Source organism: Gossypium hirsutum, chromosome D10 (assembly GCF_007990345.1).
Source record: "Gossypium hirsutum isolate 1008001.06 chromosome D10, Gossypium_hirsutum_v2.1, whole genome shotgun sequence".
In the NCBI taxonomy this organism is placed as follows: Eukaryota; Viridiplantae; Streptophyta; class Magnoliopsida; order Malvales; family Malvaceae; genus Gossypium; species Gossypium hirsutum.
The window spans coordinates 29438352-29458778 of record NC_053446.1 but is presented as its reverse complement, the minus strand read 5'-3'; the positions used below and the strand labels follow the sequence as shown (position 1 = coordinate 29458778).

At 33.9% G+C, this 20427-nt stretch overlaps 2 protein-coding genes across 6 annotated transcripts; one reads left to right on the top strand and one right to left on the bottom strand.

Moving 5' to 3' along the window:
- The first annotated feature begins 109 nt into the window (after positions 1-109).
- Positions 110-2550, top strand: LOC107915460 (60S ribosomal protein L13a-4). 2 transcript variants are annotated; one of them, XM_016844618.2, is made up of 4 exons: positions 110-587; positions 1464-1580; positions 1692-1779; positions 2218-2550. In XM_016844618.2, the coding sequence occupies exons 1-4, from the start codon at positions 316-318 to the stop codon at positions 2359-2361; spliced, it is 621 nt and encodes a 206-aa protein (XP_016700107.2). In that variant the 5' UTR covers positions 110-315; the 3' UTR covers positions 2362-2550. The 2 variants fall into 2 exon arrangements, with proteins under 2 accessions (XP_016700107.2, XP_040958252.1); XM_041102318.1 differs by having other exon boundaries at positions 211-1106.
- Positions 2551-8795: 6245 nt separating this feature from the next.
- Positions 8796-18270, bottom strand: LOC107914831 (protein arginine methyltransferase NDUFAF7 homolog, mitochondrial). 4 transcript variants are annotated; one of them, XM_016843874.2, is made up of 14 exons: positions 18078-18270; positions 17919-17995; positions 17534-17588; positions 17011-17093; positions 15930-15995; positions 14764-14864; positions 13737-13855; positions 13152-13192; positions 12586-12674; positions 11598-11766; positions 11399-11515; positions 10377-10421; positions 9855-9983; positions 8796-9255 (listed from the first exon to the last, which is right to left on the bottom strand). In XM_016843874.2, exons 1-14 carry the CDS (start codon positions 18136-18138, stop codon positions 9121-9123), a joined length of 1287 nt encoding a protein of 428 aa, XP_016699363.1. In that variant the 5' UTR covers positions 18139-18270; the 3' UTR covers positions 8796-9120. The 4 variants fall into 4 exon arrangements, with proteins under 4 accessions (XP_016699363.1, XP_016699362.1, XP_016699364.1 ...); XM_016843873.2 differs by having other exon boundaries at positions 17534-17645; positions 18078-18269; XM_016843875.2 differs by lacking the exon at positions 17919-17995 and having other exon boundaries at positions 17534-17645; positions 18078-18262.
- Between the last annotated feature and the right edge of the window lie 2157 nt (positions 18271-20427).

The window sequence follows — 20427 nt, the reverse complement described above, 5'->3', positions numbered from 1 at the left end:
AATTTCGGTAATTTTCTAGGAAAGTTGAAACTCTTCCAATCTCGTGGGGTTCAGATTATTTTGCTATTGAATATGCAAAGGGTTGGCAAAGGGTTGTAAATTTAGGTCAGAGTAGTTGGGCCTGAGTTAACCAAAGTCCATTCCTTTTCTCTTACATCATGTCTTTTTGTTTCTTAACCCAAAAACCAACCCTAAAAAAGAGCCTGTTAAAAACCCTAGAGGCTGCAACCAACATAATTTTGTTGGAAGGGCGGCAGCGGCAGCAGCAGCAGCAGCAGCTGGGCTAAGCTATCAAGCAAAGAAGAAGAGGAAAAGATGGTTTCAGGCTCAGGGATCTGCGCGAAGAGGGTGGTGGTGGATGCTAGGCATCACATGCTAGGAAGGCTGGCATCGATATTGGCCAAGGAGTTGTTGAATGGGCAGAAAGTAGTGGTGGTGAGATGTGAGGAAATTTGCATTTCGGGTGGATTGGTGAGGCAGAAGATGAAGTACATGAGGTTCTTGAGGAAGCGTATGAACACTAAGCCTTCTCATGGTCCCATCCACTTTCGTGCTCCTGCTAAGATCCTCTGGCGTACCATTCGTTGGTATGTTTCTGTTTTCATTTTATGATGGATATTTGGTTTATTGATTTCAAGTTTTTTGTATATGTTGTTGGAAAATCTTGCAAAGAATGAAGAGGAAGTTGCGTGCTGTTTATGTTTGATAATAAAAAGTTCAGATGGATTTTCTGATTCCTCATTATTCATTTAAGAAATGGAAAGTACGAATGTGCTTGAGGTTATTATCTGTGAGTTAAGAGAATACAGCTGTGAAGATCTATGGATCTTATGGTGCAAAGGGTGTTTTGATTCATTATATATGAAGTTTACACTCACTGCATTTTCAGTTGTGATGTAGTTTTGTTAAGTGTTGTGAATGGTGCATGAAGTATGGTGTGATGGTTGCTCACTTTGTCCCTTAATCATGTGGTTGAGTTCAATTCTTGCTTATGGAAATCAAGCACATTTCATGGTCAGCTGTTTACCTCTTCAGAGAGCATTCGTGATGAGGGGATTAGTCACTACTGTTAGCGGTGGATACTCTGGGTCAGAACAAAAAAAATGGTACATTAGCTATGTTTAGGTGTTAGAACCTTTATATCGTGCAAGATGCTAAAAAGTGCTTGCTTGACTGAAAGGAGCTCATTGAATATTTGCGTATATACAATTCTGATAATAAACTCCGAAGAGTAGTTTAGTTTATCCTACAATGCTTGCAGAGTTTTCTTTTTCCTTTGTGGTCAATATACATTATTTCTTTATGGTTCACATATATTGTTGAGTACTTGAATATTGAGAAGTAGATAGTTCATTTATTCCTTTTCTTACTAGTAAAAGTATGGTGAATGGAATAAATTAAATATGAAGGTGCACACCTTAACTATGCTGCTTATGATTATTTATATTTGTTTTTTATTGCAGTATGATTCCTCACAAGACTAAACGTGGAGCAGCAGCTCTTGCTCGCTTGAAGACTTATGAGGGGATTCCTGCACCTTATGATAAGATGAAGAGGATGGTTATTCCTGATGCTCTCAAGTGAGTTTTTGGTGGTCAATTTCTTATCCGCAAATTAGATTTCCTTCACTTGCATTGATCACTGACTAGTTATGTACAATGATTTAAAATTCTTCTTGGTTTTTAAATTAGGGTTTTGAGGCTTCAGAAAGGACACGAGTACTGCTTGTTGGGCAAGCTCTCATCTGAGGTTGGATGGAATCACTATGACACTATCAAGGTGAAGACTGATATTTGGCTTGTTTTCATTTAAAGTTCATCAACATAGAACGTTGTTTATTACATTGTTATAACCTAAAAGCTTTTTTGCTGAACGCTTTAATCCTAGTAAACTCCAAGAAGGTTTTTATAGAACGAGATCTTACATGCAAGCAAGAGAACATCACTTTTTGTTTTGTACTCATCCTATGTTGCTCAGTCTCTGGTTTGAAGGTTGGGATCTGATTTGAGCATGCATGCTCGACTTTTCCCAACTTTTTTTACCATGTATTGCTGACTGCTCAATTCTTTTATTGAGTGTTGTTTACTTGGATGAAATACTCTTATTTTGGTATTTGATATTGTACAGTTCTTCATCTTTTTGTTATACACACAACTACTAAACCTTGGGAGTTGATAACATCTGTTGATTTCCTGATTCCTTGTTTCTTCCCTCCAGGAGCTCGAGAGGAAGAGGAAAGAGAGAGCTCAAGTGGCATACGAGAGACGGAAGCAACTCGTTAAGCTTAGGGTTAAAGCTGAGAAGGTGGCGGAGGAGAAGCTTGGTGCGCAGTTGGAAGTTATTGCTCCCATCAAATATTGATTCATAGACCAAGGTGTGTTGAAACAATTTGGTTAAGTTCAATGCATTTTGATAGTCTTTTTTTGAGTGACTCATAATCTTATTGTCCTCGTATCTTTTGAAGTAGATGATGTTATGCTTATATACATTTTGTATGGTACTCTGGTTTTTTTGTCCTCCCAATATTTGCTTCAGAGTCATTTTCCTTCACTCTTGGATTATATGGCTTATTTTATATACGATGTGTCTCATCACATAAATTATTATATTATATTTGACCAATATTATAAGTATTTCAAACCTAAAATTTATAGGCATATTCTAACATTTGTGTTTCATTTAATTTTTAATTTTTGAATTTGTAGTTTTTGTCAAATCATTTCAAAATTAATGAAAATTTAATTTTTTTAACTTTGTTGATGTAATATATACATGAATTATCATGTGGATGATAAGTCAGTATTTAATTAATTTTTAAAATTTTTTGAAGTTATTGTTTTTAAATTTTTAAAATTTAAAAATTAATTAAATGTTAATATGTGATTTATATGTATGTGAAGCAAAATTAAAGAAAAAGTTAATCTTTTCATTCATGATCTAATAAAGAAAAACATAAGTTTAAGAATTAAAAAGAAGCAAATGAAATCTATATATATTAAAGCAATTGAAACTATGGAGCTTAAGCACACTATGTTCATAAAATGATTAATTTGTGAATGGGGCTTCAATATTTAATACTTATATTCGACTTTATCTATTTTCTAATTTTATTTATATGTTATGTATTTATATCATATAAAAATAAATATAATATTATATTTTAAATAGTAGAAAAAAATATGTTAAGCTAAAATTTTAAGAAAAGAAATATATAAAATCAATAAATTTAAAAAGTAAAAAAGAATCATATGGCCAGATTAAATAAGATTGAATTAATCGATAATATTATAAAACGGCCTTGCAATTTACAATTAAATATGAAATGATGCACCATAATTCACCCTTGCTATGTGCCACTACATGACGATTGCATGTATTTAAAAAAAAAAAGTTTTCTTTTAATGAAAAAATTTGAAGCATGAAATATTTTCTAAATATTAACAGTAAAATGTAACATATGACGCCACACAAAAATATGTAATGATTTATGCGTATAAAAAAATTATCATTTTTATTTTTGAAAAACATGCAAATTGATTGGTGAGAATTGAGATGTCACATTTTAAAATAATATAATTATTTTAAAATTAAATATAACTCTTTTTGGCAAAATGAAACTTTTTTTTTTCTTCCTTCTAAAATTTTCTTATGTTGGCGAAATGTTTTCTTTTCTTTTCAAAAATTTGAAAATTTTAAATAATTGTTTCAAAATGCTGATTTTTTTTTTAATTTTTGTAAAGCATATTTTTTTCACAATTTTAAGTACTTTAAAATATTATTAAATTTTTTAAAAATATTTTTTATACACGAAAAATTTTTAATTTAATAATTTAGATATTTTTAACATTTCAAAAATTAGATATTAATGATGTTATATTTTTTCTATAGTTAAAAAATATTTTATCCCCTCATATTTTAAAATTAATTCAAACTCATATTTTTACCATTATTAATTGTTTTTCAATTTTATTTTCACATAGCATCATTGTATATTGCCTCATGTCAGTTCTAATATTAAAATTAAAAAAGAAAAAGAAAAAACGTTCTTCAAGATGTAATAAGTGTCACTCCATTTCATATTTAAGGGTGTTAATGACACACGTATCATATTAAATATTCAAATATAGTTATTCATGATATTATTTTTTACAAATATGAATGAATTTGAACAAATTTTGAAGTCTTCATTTTATTCTAAGTCTTGAGTAAATATGAATGATATAAAATCAACTTCACCCATAAATACATTTGTTATCATTACCCCCCCTCTCTCTATACATGTTGATATTAAAAAGTGGCATAGAGATTGAAGTCAATTCATCCTATTTAGGCTGAAAGCTATATAAGGTGTGGACAAAGAAGTTGAGTTGAGAAGAAAGAGGAGCTTGGAAGAGAGGATGAAGGGGTAAGTTTGGAGCCTAAAAGAGAGTCTGTGTTTAAAGAGCCCTTGGCTCAAGGATGAGTGAGACGTAAATATGGATTGACTTCCCTTGCCACATGCTAGCTCCTATTGTTGCTAATAGAGTCATTGTTCATAAAAAGTTGTGCTAACATTTTCATATTTTCTTGCATAAGTGTAAATTGTTGTGAATCAGAGTCTAGATTTTGTGAAGTTTGGCCACCATGGGGGCGTTGGGATTGCCCTAAGAGGGTGGTGGGTTGGTTTGTTGGTTCGGGTATCGAGGATAATACTTGGGTAGGTGTAGTGTGTGTAACTTATATGAAATAGATAATGGGGCCATACAAGTTGCGTTGTGATTGTTGTTAAGGATATTGTTGCCTCCTGTTAATCTGGAACTAATTTTGAATCATCTGAGGTTGTGTCTAGGCTTGTCATCTGATTCTCGTTCTTCTTTATTTGATGGAACACCTAAGGCAAAGTGAGCCATGTTGTTTCACACTCACCACACCAATTGTTATACTAGAAAGTAGCGCAGAGATTAGAGTTGATCTGTAACACCCCTAACCCGTATCCATTACTGAAATAGGGTTATGGAACATTACCGAAGTTTTCAAATCAAATAGACTTAAATTTCAAACTATTCAAATCATATCAATAAACACATTAAAACCAATTCAAAACATATATATTGCCTCTTAAACGAGCCCTCGAGGCCCAAATTACGCGTTAGAAACAAATCGAGACTAAATTGAAAACTCAAAGAATTTTTCAGAAAGTAGTAAAAATTTTCAAAACTGCAGGGGTCACATGGCCGTGTGGCCAGGTCGTGTGGGCATTCGAAGTAGGGACACACGGTCGTGTCCCAGCTCGTGTCCGTGCCCATATAACTCACTGAATTGGGTCACATGGCCAAGCCACATGCCCGTGTGCCAGACCGTGTACCCTTCGAAATAACCCCACACGCCTGTGTGCCAAACCGTGTGCTAGGCCGTGTAACAACCTGACTTGCAACCCTTCAAAAGCTATAGAGGACACACGGTCGTGTCATTTTACAAGCCATTTTTCTCACCCAAACTAGCATGTACCTATAACCAAAATGCACATATACACAAGCCTTTATAAGGTACCAAAATCAAGCATAAACAAATCATATACATATGGTATAACATCATACAACCAATATGCCCTTAGGCACCTCAAACGACAAAATATAAACATGTTCAATCAAGTGTTCAATTTGGCCAAAATGACTAGCTAACTTTCAACTAAACTTGCATTAACTCAAAATATTGAATTAACTTACCATAGCCTATCACATGGTACAAAATATGCCATTCATCCACTAATACTAATAGACATATATATATACCTTTCTTATCAAGATACCAAACAACAAGAAGTTACAAGACTTATACAATATGTATATTCATCTATCACAATTCAAAACTATTAAGCCAAACATCGACCATAGTAAGGTTAATTTCTGCATACCATAAACTAAGCTCATATCAACATCAAAATGCTAAATCACAAGCCAAACCAAATGGCTATTCCAACAACCAAAACATATGACCAACATTAGCCATAATACCTATACATGCCATTATAACCAAAATTAAACATCCAAAAGTATCGAAAGAGCTGATAGATAGTGTGATAGATCTCCGACGACTTTCCAACCAGAACGAGCTTCCAACAACTACAAACACAAAAAAATAACACGAAGTAAGCATGTCATGCTTAGTAAGTTCATAACCAATATATTCTAAATCTGTCAAAACATTAAACAACCACAAAACATGTATATCCCAATTCAACATGAGCACAACTAGTTTGAAAACTCATATATATACATTCTTAATTTTAATTTCAACAAAGGTACAGATTACCTACCTTTCATCATATTAATGTAATTTACATTGAAAACTCTTACCGAAGCTCACACGAGGTAATAATACGATGGTTGACAATCCCTTTTCGTAATTCGATAACAGAAGTTATCCCTTTTCATAGTTCGATAGCTGAAGCTATCCATTTTCATAATTTGATGGTCCTCACAATCCCTTTTCATTGTTCAATGGTCGTCACCATCCCTTTTCATAGATCGATAGCCGAAGCCATCCCTTTTCATAGTTCAATGGTCATCACCATTCCTTTTCATTGTTGATGGTCATCACCATCCTTTTTCATAGTCAATAGTCGAAGCAATCTGTTTTCGTATTCAATAGCCGAAACTATCCCTTTTCATTTGTCGATGATCGACGTTACGCCGTTGGATTTTTTCGTCAACACTCAATTTAATATTATACAATAATAGCATTCAATTCATAAAATAAAAACGAAACTTAAACGTACTAACTTACCTCGACGATAAACGTAGAAAAATGAAGTCGACTAATCCAAAATTTTTTCTTTGCCTCGATCTAGAGCCGTACGTGGTTTATCTTGATCTAAATGAATAAATTCGGCTCAATTCAATAATCATTCTATTCTATTTAACTCAATTTCACATTTTAGCAAAATATAACTTTTCCCCTATACTTTTGATTTCTTTACAATTTAGTCCTTAGGCTCGTAAAATGAAATTCATGCAATTTCACCCCTACTCAAGCCTAGATGAATATTATACAAGCTTATAGCATCCCACACATTTCATTAATTCAGAAATTACACCATGAATATTTCACAATTTTCAATTTAACCCCTAATTAACAAATTTATCAAAAATCACTTAACAAAAGTTATTTATCTAACAACAAGGATTCATTTTCTTCCATTAAACATCACCAATAACTAAAATGCATTCATGGTAAAACCCTAGAAATTCAACAATTTTACAAATTAGTCCCTAGGCTAGCTAGATTAAGCTACAACGACTCCAAAAACGTAAAAATCATTAAAAACGTGGGATGAAATACACTTACATGCAAGAGACTTGAGTAGCCAAAAGTTCAAGCTCCTTTAATGGAGTTTTCTACCCTAATTTTCGGTTGAAAGGATGAGTATAACAAGATGATGGCTTTGTTTTTAGCCATTTTACTATTGTGCATTTATTAAATTACCAAATTAACCTTAATTAAAAACCTTTAAAAACACATATAAAATGTCCATAATTGTCCACTCATGATACCAATAGTTTAATTACAACATAAACCCTCAAACCATTTAATAGCATAACCATTAGATTCTTTTAACTTATAGAACTCAAGTTTTGCACTTATTGCATTTTAGTCTTTTTTATCGAATTAAGCATGCAAACGGTAAAATTTCTTAACAACATTTTTAAACAGTACTACTATCATGCTGTAGACAATAAAATAATAAAATATATATCTCAACGTTTGATTTGTGGTCTCGAAATCACTAATCCGATTTCACTGAAAACGAGCTGTTACATGATTCACCCTAGTTAAGCAAAGAGCTATAAGGTGTGAATGGAGGAATTAAGTTGAGAAGAGAGAAGGGTCAGGAAGAGAGGATAAAGGGATGACTTTGGAGCCTAAAAAAGAGTATGTTTGAGATGAATTTGAACACACTATCAATCTTGTGAGTGAGAACGAAAGTAACAACCATATGGAGATGAAGCCTCGGGCCAAACTATTCCGTGAGGTTTCCAAGTTTTATATTGTGTTGTTCGGTCGACAACAATGCAATCAAACTTTGGGAGAAAATTTAAGTCTTCCATAGTGTTAACACATACATGTTACATCAAGAGCATCGAAGCATTATAATCACTTGGCTCTACCAAGCATGTCTCATTTGTCAAAGATAAATTTTAGTTAAATCACTCGCAAACCAAACTATATAAGTCATTTCGTCAAGACACTCATCACTTATCAACTATATACCTTGCAATCTGATTATCTAATACCACGTCACCAACCTAACAAGGAACCAAGAAACGACTGATCGACCTATCAAGAGGCAATGGAAGTGAATCCATTTTTATGTCCCACTCTGTCCCCGAACAAAGTGCACTTTAGACTCCAAATTCACCCTTCAGGCTCCTCTTCCAACTCGCCTCCTCCATCTACACTTCACGAGAACCGATACCAATCTCTACGCTACTTTATATTGAAAGGGTTATATCAACTTTGACAATTAGTAAACATTTTAGTTCATTATTAATTTCAATTTTTTTAGGGCATGCTTTTATAAATTTTCTCGTAACCTTTTTGTACCGTAATAAAAAATTTGCCAGCGAAAGTATTTCAGTTTTGTAGCAAGACTGCAAATGATACAGTGGCATCTTAACAGGAAGCAAAATGCGTTGGGTTTTGACTTTTGAGTAAGCATATCAGGCAAGCTCGATTCTTCATTAATGCCCCCCCTTCCCTCCCCCACCCCCCCCCCCCGAAAAAAAGAAAAGAAAAGAAAAGAAAAGAAAAGAATCTGTCCAAGTAATTTATTATCCTCCTTTCTCTATGGGAAAAAAAGTAATATTTCTACAGCTGAAATAAATAAGGGAAAAAAAAAAGTTGACTCTGTAACTACGTAAATGAATGTCAAGCCAGTCTCCTGGACTCCACTTGCCTGACTGCTTTGCTTCCAATAATCTGTGAACTTTAATAGCATAACAATATTACTATGAAAATGGAAACACTGACTCAGACCACCAAACTACTCAGATTCCATCAACAATGACCTTGAGGTATTATAAACCTGTTACTTCTGAAAGTCAAAGGGGCCGGCATTTCCGCATTTTCACTGTTGATAACTTAATTGATATTATGTGTGGGAACGCTGAGGTAGAATTTAGTGTTCTTGAAGTCATCCAGAAGAGGGTTGTATCCGTCTTTTGTTCTTGTCTTGGATGGCAAGCCAAACTCTTCCATGAATGAAGATGTATCGATCTACAAATATAGGAAAGAGGAAATGGTTAGTGACAGTGAATTTGCTGAAAAGTAACTACTTTTACTAGTAGAATATAGTGTGCTGTCAACAATATTAGGGATTCCCTGGAGATTTTTGAAATCCAAGGACTAAAACCCTCTTCTGGGATACGAATGACAGATTTAAACGATAACAATGCTGTCAGCAAAGGTCTAGCTGCACTGATATTTATAATTGGTTGAGTTATTACACTCCATATTCATAAAAGCAGTTAGACTAACACATTGCTATCACTATATTTTCATCGGTGCAAATTGGAAACTTGTCCCAAAAGTTGTCCGAATGCATTTTTTGCCTCTTATATTGCAGAGGCTCTTAAGGTTATAAGATTAACACGTTTTAACAAACCAGACTTGCTATATTTATATTTGGTTCCCCAGAGAATTATTGGTAAGATTGGTCTCATGCCATGATACTGTTTTGGAAATATACCCTTCCATGGTTTTGAAATTTCACAATAACCAGGAGAGACAGCCAGCCAATATTTTATATAGTTTTCTCCTAAATTACTCTTTTTATTAGAAATAGAAATCCCACATCATAAAAGAAGTGAACTTACTGTGATAGTTCGCCTCTTTTTCCCCTGCAGGGATGATTTATCCTTTTGCAGTTTCAGCCATCCAGAACAGTAATGATCAATGCGTTCCAAAAGCCAAAAGTCAGTAGGAAAGAAGATGTCAGCATCTCCCTGTCGAAGAAAGTACCACAAAAACAGATCTTGCATAATGATGCTTGAGGCTCATAGATAAGGAAAGATGTAAACTAGCCCTCATATCTCAGTTTGTAGAGTTCGTCACTAGGAATATGGGAAAGGTTGTGGCTCTTCGTTAAAGCTGAAGAGCTTCACCAAGAATTTTCCACAAAATCTCAGTCTTCAGCATCATTTGGAGATATATTTAGTTAAATAATTTTATAGTCCATTGATAACCTAGTACTACTTTTCCTAGTTGTTGAGCTTTATCCAGCCAGACAAAGCTAACACTACTATAAACAGTATGTACAATGTCATTTACATAAATTTCATTTAAATTTAGCATTACCAAATGAAAGAAAACAAAACAAAACAAAACAAAAAAAGCACCTTTGCGTAAAGAAAATTGCTGTAGTCTGAGCTATGGCCATCTTTCTGCAGGAAATAAAAAAGGTGCACAGGTTAGACAAGATTGCGGAACCAGTGTCAAACGTAAAATCTTCATCGGGAGGCTTTCTTTCTGCAGTTTCCAGGAAACAAATAAAGAATAAGACCTTGAAAACCATACAAATATCTAACCATGCTTCTAAGCACTCTCATTCATATGGGAAAGTGAAGACCCTGATATTAGAGTAATTACACAATGTATCTCAGGCAACTATAAACCACAAAATAATACTAATAAAGCATTAGAAGGATTATGGCTATTTGCCGGTTAGATAAACTGGCTCTTCTGAACAACCGTCATCCACAGTAAGCTTTATGCTATGTTACTTGGACACGAGTAAGGTTTTCATGTATTTGGGAGATTCTTGGATGTGAAATCCCCACATCCATGAGTCGAACACAAGTATTGGACACAGGTACTTCAACAAAAATGAAGAGCCGGAGAAACATAGTTTACATGCACCTTGACAAATTTGTAGTTTTAGAAAATGTCACAGCTAAGATACAATCAGCAGCAGAATAAGCAATGTTGAGAATAAGATTCAAATTTGACGAATTTAGGACAACTTCCTTTTGGAATTTTATTTATTTTGAAGCAATGTCAATGCAGTACTGAAGAAATATCAGCATAGTTAAAATCACAATTTGCTCTAATCATAATAATGAAGATCTTCATAACAGACATTGCGAATTTTTATTCATTCTCTATAATAGTTAAATGAATAATTTAGTCAGAACTAGCAGCAACAAAATTCATCTTCATTGGTGAAGAACTCCTCTCTTGAACAGCTTTAGGCACTAGTTTAAGGAAATCAATCTTAAAATTATACCTATATGTATATCTGAGAGTAAAAAGTAAAGAAACCCTGGCTATGCTCTTCACTACCAAAGGCTGATTCAGGGATCAAACCCTAACAACTTCAACTAAAATAAATAAAGAAATAAAGAAAAGATAAAGAAACTACCTTGGTTGAAACTAGTGGAGCTCTTTCACCAGGTACCTTCACATCAGGTAGGAAACTGAAGTCTGAAGCAATCAAAGACATTTTTGGTAATGCTGCATGTAAAACTTCAAGAAGTTTCTGCATACATCAAAAGAAATATTATAGCAAAGAGTAGTTTGCACTTTGAACCAAAAACAAACCTTTTAAAAAGTTCTCTAACCATGCAACCAGTTGGAAGCCAACATCTTCGTGGTTTTGGAAACAATTTAGACCAAGCTTTTGACACAATGCTACTTTGCTTGGTATCGTTTTTATCTAGTTCCAGAATTTCGACACAACGTTTAATTAATGAGTCATGTAAAGGTTTATATAGTTCTGATAGTCCTTCCCTGCAAAAGAAGGAAAATGAGGGTGTTGGCAGAAGATCATTGAAACCATCACACATCTAACAATGTACTAAAGATATTAATTCTTTGCAATGTCAGTAGCTTTGCTAAAACTCTAAAGATATGTCCCTTCACTATAGAACTAAAAATAAGTAGGCATAAAGGAGTTCTTTGAGTAGAGTAGGATGTTTCTTTTTCAACTTTAGAATCTAATAAACGAGCAGAGTATGCCTGAAGTCAACAAATAGTTAAAATTGTTAAAGCATACTGCATGGAAGTTATAACTTCGACAATCATTTGCTAGAGATCAGGAGATATTTTACCAACACCTTTAAGGTGAACACTCTGCCCATGAGAAGAAGTAGATAACAATAAAGACTAAATGTCTATTTCACCACAATGCATTAGTGACAAAATTCAATGAAGTCTCATAGCCATTTTCTGGATAGAAAATTAATAAAAAATAATGGAACGTTGATGACTTATTTACGAACATAATATCATTGTTAAGTTGTGGGGATCTCACATTGGCTCAGTCTGAAGTACGTGTGCCTTTATATAGGTAGGCCATCTCCACCCATTCCCAATTTTTCTAAGTTGGATGCTTAACACAGTTTTCAGTTGGTAGTAAACAAGGTATTAGAACTCAATTTGGTTTCCCTTTTGCAATTTTGTTTTTTGTTATTCTGTAGTTGTCCACACGGTAGATCAGTCTGTATTAGGTTTTTTTACAGTAAGCCAAAATGTGAAGGGAAAGCTTAAAAAGCTATGATGTAATACATAATACATAAAAGCTGTAAATTATAGCATAGTGGTGAATACCTGTCCAGCTGTTTTTCAACCCATACTTCCATCCATGGGGAAACTTGACTTTCAGAATAGATAAGATCATGTGGAAGATTATCAAGCACCTGTGAAAAATCAATCACATAAATTTGGTTTGGTACACAGGACCTAAAATGACCTGCTAGAACCTAAAAGAAGCTTGCCCAGAGACTACTTTTATTTAGAAGGTAAAAATATTTTTATTATTCATGAATATAGCTGACAGGGTTAGAATCTAGAGTCTTTTCACATGGCACAGCAAAAATTTGTTCCCATCAATTTATCATCAGCTGGTCTTACCATCAGCTCTGAAAGAGAATCATCATATCAACTGCCAGTTACATAAAGCAATTCCCATCTCTATCACTCTAACCAAAACCTACATTCATATATTCATATTGATAACCTTTTGGGAAGAGAAATTTAAAGAAGCTCATTCCCAATTATTTGTTTGATCTTTTTACACTTGACCCATTTGTTTATTTGCTTTGATGTGTTGCAATAAATGTGCAAACTGAACTGGTTACATGGATGACAAAGGATAAAGTTGAGGTAAAGCACACCTCAAGCATTATTACCCAACATGGCTGTTGCTCCACATCTCCTGTTAAAAACAAGAACTGGTTTAATTTCTTTCTTCATGATTGCTAATTCAAGACAAGACCAAGCTAATAAGATACACATATCACCTAAGAATAATTTAAGGTAACAAGGATAAGAAACAAACATAGATGCCACAAACTTGATTCTCACAAGGATAAGAAACAAACATAGATGCCACAAACTTGATTCTCTTTCTTTTGCTAATAAAGCATGCGAACTACAGAATAGTGAAAATGTACCAGCCACGAGAGAGAGAGAGAGAGAGAGAGAGAGAAAGAACACAATGCTTTTTCTGCCTATCTGTTTTGCCCAGAAAACTGTACTTATATATTCACATACATGAAGATCAATATGATCATTCATTTCTACATGTTCAGAGGCTAGAAAGAACAAAAGAAACACTAGAAAATAACATCACTCAGAATCTTGGTAGAATAGCATAACAATAAAACATGGAATACCATTCTTGAATATCGTGTATATATAGTTCAAGTAGAAATTACGAAAATAAAACTAAAAAAGGTTCAATATTGAAGAAGGCCTACCCCATCCACTCCTGTCCATGGCATCCCGGTGTTCTACTTTAAATTTTGAAAGGTGACTATGAACTTCTCCTACAGTTTGTTTTTGTATCTCAGCCAATGTAGGACTGATTTCCACTGAGCTGCACAAAATAGAGAACTTTCAGGTACAAGAATGTTCGGTGTAAAAATTGGATTCCAAACAGGCCTCTTCATATTTAGAGATGCCAATCAACGGCAGTTAAAGTCAGTAAGATATGCCTCAACAACAAGAAAATTCTCTTACGTTATGCTTGTGAAGATGAATTCAAGAGAGTGGGTTTGGATTTAGTTGGCTATATAAATTATGAGAATGAAATGCGCACGCACTGAGCAAAAATTAGTTAAGATTTAATATACACCTATATATTTAAAAGGGCACAAATAGATGAATTTCAAATTCACTACTAAATAGGCATCCACCAAAATTTGAAAATAATCATGATGGTCATGTTTAAATGAGCTTTATCACACAATTTATCCTAAACTTGAAATTTTAATTACCAAATGCAACCTTAGGTACTTTTAATTGGTGTAAGCTAAATAGTGAAATTTGAAATACTGGCAGTCTCAACTGCAAATTTTGAGTATTAAAGCTATGTAAAAGCATGCTACTATCTGCAGAAAAGACCTTGAGGACATTGAAGGTAACATCAAAAACCAGTTTCTTTCCCAGACTACATAACTTTATTTGAATGATACCTTCAATCATGAATCAGTTTCATTCCCATGCCACATACCTTTGTTCAACTGATACCTTTTATGAAGTTATGATCTCGGCTAAACTGGGAATTTTATTTATTTGCTTCTAGACAGAACATGGACCCTTTTCTCTCAAATTTTAAAACAATGTAAAATTGCTTTAGCGATGGAATTTTTTAAAGGTGCAGTGTCTTGACATGTTTATTGTGTCCTTACAGAATACATATATTCATAAGTAATGCAAAATGGGATGACGGGATATGATAGCACATTATTTCATCCTAAATAAAGGATTAGCTAACATACATACGTGTATGTCATATTGTTGTAAATTCTTGGAGGCGCATTCAACATTATGTAATCCAGTATGCCCTTTGCACATGTACCAGATCCACCGCCAATTTCATATATCTGAGCACACAGCACAAACAGAATTAATTCAAAAATTAGGTTTATATCCATACAATGATCCCAAGATTTACCACCATTCATGATGGTTTGGGATAAAGATGACTATCAACGTAAAAAGACAATCTAACACTCTTTGTCTACATCTTGTAGAGTTTAAACTGAAACGAGGCAGCAGTTATGTAAACAAACATAGAGGATACTTGTCTTGAAAAGCATGTCTCAAAGTACAATGAGATAAAAACATAAATAACCATACAGAACCTTTTCGAACATAGTTTAACCCTCCAATACCAGATAACCACTGATCAGCTGAACAACAGATATAAAAGTGACAAAAATTCATCTTTCAATTTCCAAATATAGATTTTTCCCTTATATACCTGTGATCCTACACCTCCAAGTCTCCAACAGTGGAAAAATTTGTATTCACCTATTACTGTAATCCTAGCGTAGTTGTGTCTTAGTAAATTAAGTGAAAGTATTACTTCCCAGACTCTAAAGATGACCATTGTGCTTAAAAAACACAAGCAGTTTGAATTCTATAGTCTATAAAATACACAAAAGGAAGAACATTTGATTATTTTTGCATATTAGGATCTTGAACGATGAATTGGTTCCCACAAGATAGGCATCTTCTGGCTATTGCCAAATGAAAGTATGAAGGAGGCAAGTCGCTGTTTTGCATCTAATTATTAACTCAAGAGGATTCAAAAGGAAAATAGAAGCGAACCAAGAGTTCCAAAGCATACATTCTAACATTTGCACCGCAAATTTAGAAATTTTACTTTCCAACACAGAATATCCATGCTAGTAGCACGGAATTAAACATTGTAACAAATTGTACTATGAAGAATCATTACAATGCCTATGAACTATTAAGTTTTCTTGTAAGTTCTAGCTGGAGTGAGAAAATTATCAAAACCATATTCCCCTAAAAAGTAGAGCAGTTTTTTCTAGAAAAAGAGAGATTGAAAAGGTCAAATTGATTTTAAAAATATAGAAGCTAGAAAATTATAAGTTGACAGCTTGTATGATTTTTAATATAAAGAGAATGAGGGAACTTACTTTTAGTGGAACTGAAAGGTTAGCTGTACGCAATATGGCTTCAGCAATTCCCTGGGCATACCATGGCTACAAGGAAGGTAAAGCTCATAGAAATCACGTCAATAAAGCTCACTACAGGGAAAAGGAGTTAAACTGTTTTGCTATATATGAAGCTCGGTTCAATAGTTTAATGGCCATGGAAAGGAATAAGATATCAAGAAGACACACAAGGTTATACAAATTCAGACATTCAACAACAGCCCCCACCGACACAGAAGCATGATTACATGCACTTATATATGTGTGTATTTATACAAAGATAGAGAGAATAATCAGCTATAACCACCTTGCAAGGTGCAGAGAAAAACAAATAAAACATATGTCAACGTTTTTCCTGCTCATACTACTACGGCCACCTTAAACAAAAGAAAAAGAAAAAAGAAATTCAATGTCTAGCTGCAAAACCATCTCATAATATGAAGGCACAGTAAATGGCCCTCGCAGGTTAAAGCCAAATGGTTAATAACATGACAAGCCTGAAGCAGAAACCTATGTAACTCTTCCATGACATAAACCAAATGGTTAATAACATGACAAGCCTGAAGCAGAAACCTATGTAACTCTTCCATAACATAGTTGGAGTAAAAAAAAGGACAAAAGGAAAAACCCTAAATCAGAAAATGAAACAAAGAAACCAAAGGAAAAGGGGGAGCAATAGAAATCAATTACATAACCAGAGGACAGGTCTTCTTGAAGTAAGGGAACAGAGAGAAAATCAGTTTCCTAAATCTTTTACTAAAACAGCCATTCTTAATAACATCAGTTAGTGAACTTTAAAGGCACAACAAAAAGATATCATAGCCTTCAAGTATTTTTAATCTCAATAATTTAAAACAACACAAAAAAACAAAGTTAAAAAGTACATAAATAACCATAAAAACCGTACTTGCTGCATTAACAGGAAGAGTGGCATGAGCAATGTCACACCAAAATACATGCTAAGATACTGTGAACAATAAACTTCTTTTTAAAAAAATTGAATAAATAGATCTTTGCTCAAGTGCCAGTAATGTTATGGTTGTGAAGTCTGCTAGAGCATTACCTTAAAAAGCTCCACGGGGGTGAACCATGCAATGCCACTCTGCTTATAAATCTTATCCAAGTGTTTCATGTATGCTTTCCTTCCTAAAACATGCCAAAAGATTGGTGCTACCCTTAGCAATATAGTCTACAATAGAAGACCATCCAGCACCCACAAATGAAGCTTTTAAGGGCCACATCTACTAAATTTATACTTAGTTCTTGCATTTCAAAGAAAAAATAGTTTTAAACATAAAAGCACAACACAGATTCTATGAGCATAGATTCGAGGTCACACAAAAGAAACGCAACTAAATCAAGCTAGTAAGTGATCAATATTGAAGGTTTTGAAGCTACCTAAATATCAACTTCTTTGATGCATAGCTTATATTTATATATATATATCTGTGCGTGTATGTGTTTGGTACTGGTAAGTTAACCATCCTCATTATTTTTTATTCAAAATCTATCACCAATCCACATGAAAAAGTACAAACACATTACAGAGCTTACAAATAACAAAATCCAAAAACTTCTAACAATACCTTCAAGTTGGTTGAACTTTATGCTCCTCTCGAGCACACCAACAGCACCTGACCTCTGAGAGAAGTACCCATGGTTAGGATCATATAAAGCCGAATGTATGAAATCCCTAACCTGGAATGAAAAAATAGAAATCCAACCCATCAATCAAAGTTGCATGAAATTACAAGGATGCATATCAAATGAACAAGCCTTCAAATCTAAACCAGCGCAAAGCAACCAAGTAAAGAAAATCACAATAAATAATCCAATAAACAATGAAATGAAAAACAGACAAAAAAATGAATGTAGCCAGAATAATGCAATGATATTAACAAATATAAAAAAAATGAGAAAGAAAAGGGAAAACCCAAGAATTAAAAGTGGAAAGAAGTTAAAATGACATACAAGAATGGGTTTTTCTCCAACAATGCGGGTGGAGAAGAAAGCTTGAAATGATGGAGCAAATGGCTCATTTGGGGTAACTTCAGTGACATAAGTGAATGAATAAATAAAACATTTAAATCAATTAAGAGAGTGAGAAAGAGAGAAAGAGACAGAGAGAACCTTTAAGCTTGTTAAAGATAAATGGAAAAAGCTTTCCACTGGAATTAGAACGAGGGAGCATGACCTGAACCTGTGTTAGATTCTTTCTTGAAGGACCTGGCTTTTTTTTTCCTTCTGATGAGGGAGAGGGACTCCTTAAACCCTTGTTCCCTTTTCCCTCTTAGTTTTCTTGGTTTACAACATCATTGCCTAACTGGAATGGATTAGGGCTATATTAGAATGTAACAGATTGACGAATATATTTTTTAATATATTTTTTATATCAATTTAATATTAAAGAATAATATTTATCAAAAGAATAATATTTAAATATAAAATATTATTTAAATATTTTATATTAAATTGTATTAAATAAAAAAGTGATAATATTAGTATGGCATAAAAGTGATCATGGGTCGGGCTGGACCCAGATAAAATTTTAGGCCCGTTTTTTAGGCTCGGCCCGACCCGAAATATGGGCTTAAAAATTTATCCAAGCCCTGCCCGAAAGAAAATTGCTAAGCCCGAGCCCAACCCATATTAAATATATCTATTTAATTTATATAAAATATATATTTTTGATTAAAAATAAAAATATATATTTACTATATAATTCGGGTCGGGCCGGGCTGGAACCGAGTAAAAAAAATTTTTACCCGAGGCTCAGCCCGTTTTCTAAGCGGGTCTCATTTTTTTGCCCAAACCCATATTTCGGGCTTATATTTTCACCCGAACCCTCCCATTTTTTGGGCTGTGCCGGGTAGGCCAACCTATGATCACCTCTAGTATGGCATACTTCCAAGTCAATATCCTATAATTATATACAAAAAGTTATACTACTCTACCACCACACTTATTTACACATACAAAAAGTGACAATCTGCAATTACATACAATTTTCTCACCCATGCTAATCGCATAGAAGGTGGTAGACTTGGGGCCCATTTGGATAGATGTTTACCTTCAGTGTAGTGCATTTAGCTTTATTTTTATCTCACGCTACAATACTGCTACGATATCTAACCTCACCGCCACCACTATTTTTACACTAATCATAGGTAAACGCACCGCTCATCTAAAGGGGTCCTTAGGAAAACGACCATTTGCGTTGGATGATTAAGAATTTGAATAAAAAGAGAAAGAAATAAAGAAGAAGCCTTTGTAAAAGCCAATCTTCATGAAATTCAACCTTTGAACCAGGACTTCAAAGGAGCAAAACAATAGGAAGTTGGATACTTTTTTACTAACTTCATTTTGGCATCTTATTTTGATTGAAGTTTAAAGACTCCATCCATATTAGCTCTTTTATATCTTCTTCGTTCAAGGTTGATCAACTGTTTAACGTCACAGCAATAATGTGCAAGCGTACACTATCGATGTAAGTATAGTAGACAGATGTGAGTCTGTCCGATATCAATCCCACAGGGATGGTTGTCTTTTGTCTATTAATGCCGGTGCAATAACTAGACAGAAACGAGATAAATTGTGAGGATAGTTGTCAGAGCAACAACTTGAAAATAATAAAATAAAATATGGTAATGATAAATTGGGATCCCCAACATGAATCTTCAACAAAATACTAAGTGCTCACAATGTATAAAAGGATAGGTGATTTTCGAGGCAATAAATTTCAATGTATATCTTACCATGCGTCACTCCTTTATTTAATCTGAGACTTAACATGCACATTAACCCCACCTTCTGATGATGGCAATATGGCACTATTAAGAACAAGTGGACTAAATTCCTCTAATCCTCACTCAACTTCCGTTGTAATGCTTGTTGGCTCGAACTGTCACTGCACTTTCCAGTGTTAGTGACTGCAATAACACTTTCTTGTTAAGAAACATTCAAACCCCAAGATTAAACAATAAAAATAAGATTGAATAAGATAATATTTAACCAAGAATTCATGTGTACTGCCATACAAATAAAAAATAGAGAGTAATCACCAGTATTTAGAAAGAAATAAGAAAGAATTGAGTGGAGAATACTATTCCTAGACAACTCGACTGAATCTCTCTGTTCCCTCTTGTCTCGCACTTAGGTCTCCTCATCAAAAGCTAATTTGCATCAATTTTCACATTGGTTCAACTGTGAGAGGCTTAAGCTACCATAGCCACAAGCTTCAAGGTAGGATGAAGAAGATGGTGGTCAAGAAAAAGCTCTCCTCCTTTATTTTTCTTCTCACGTTAACCTTTTATGCTCTTTCCCAACAGTACATGTGTCCTTTCCTTAGAATTATTCTGTCCTTGTACGTATAGGTTGGTTATACCAGACTGGACAGCTCATGCATTTTTAATTCTTATTTGGATAGCTATCAGGTGCGGCGACAATTCTAGACGCAATCTAAAATTAACTCATGCAACGA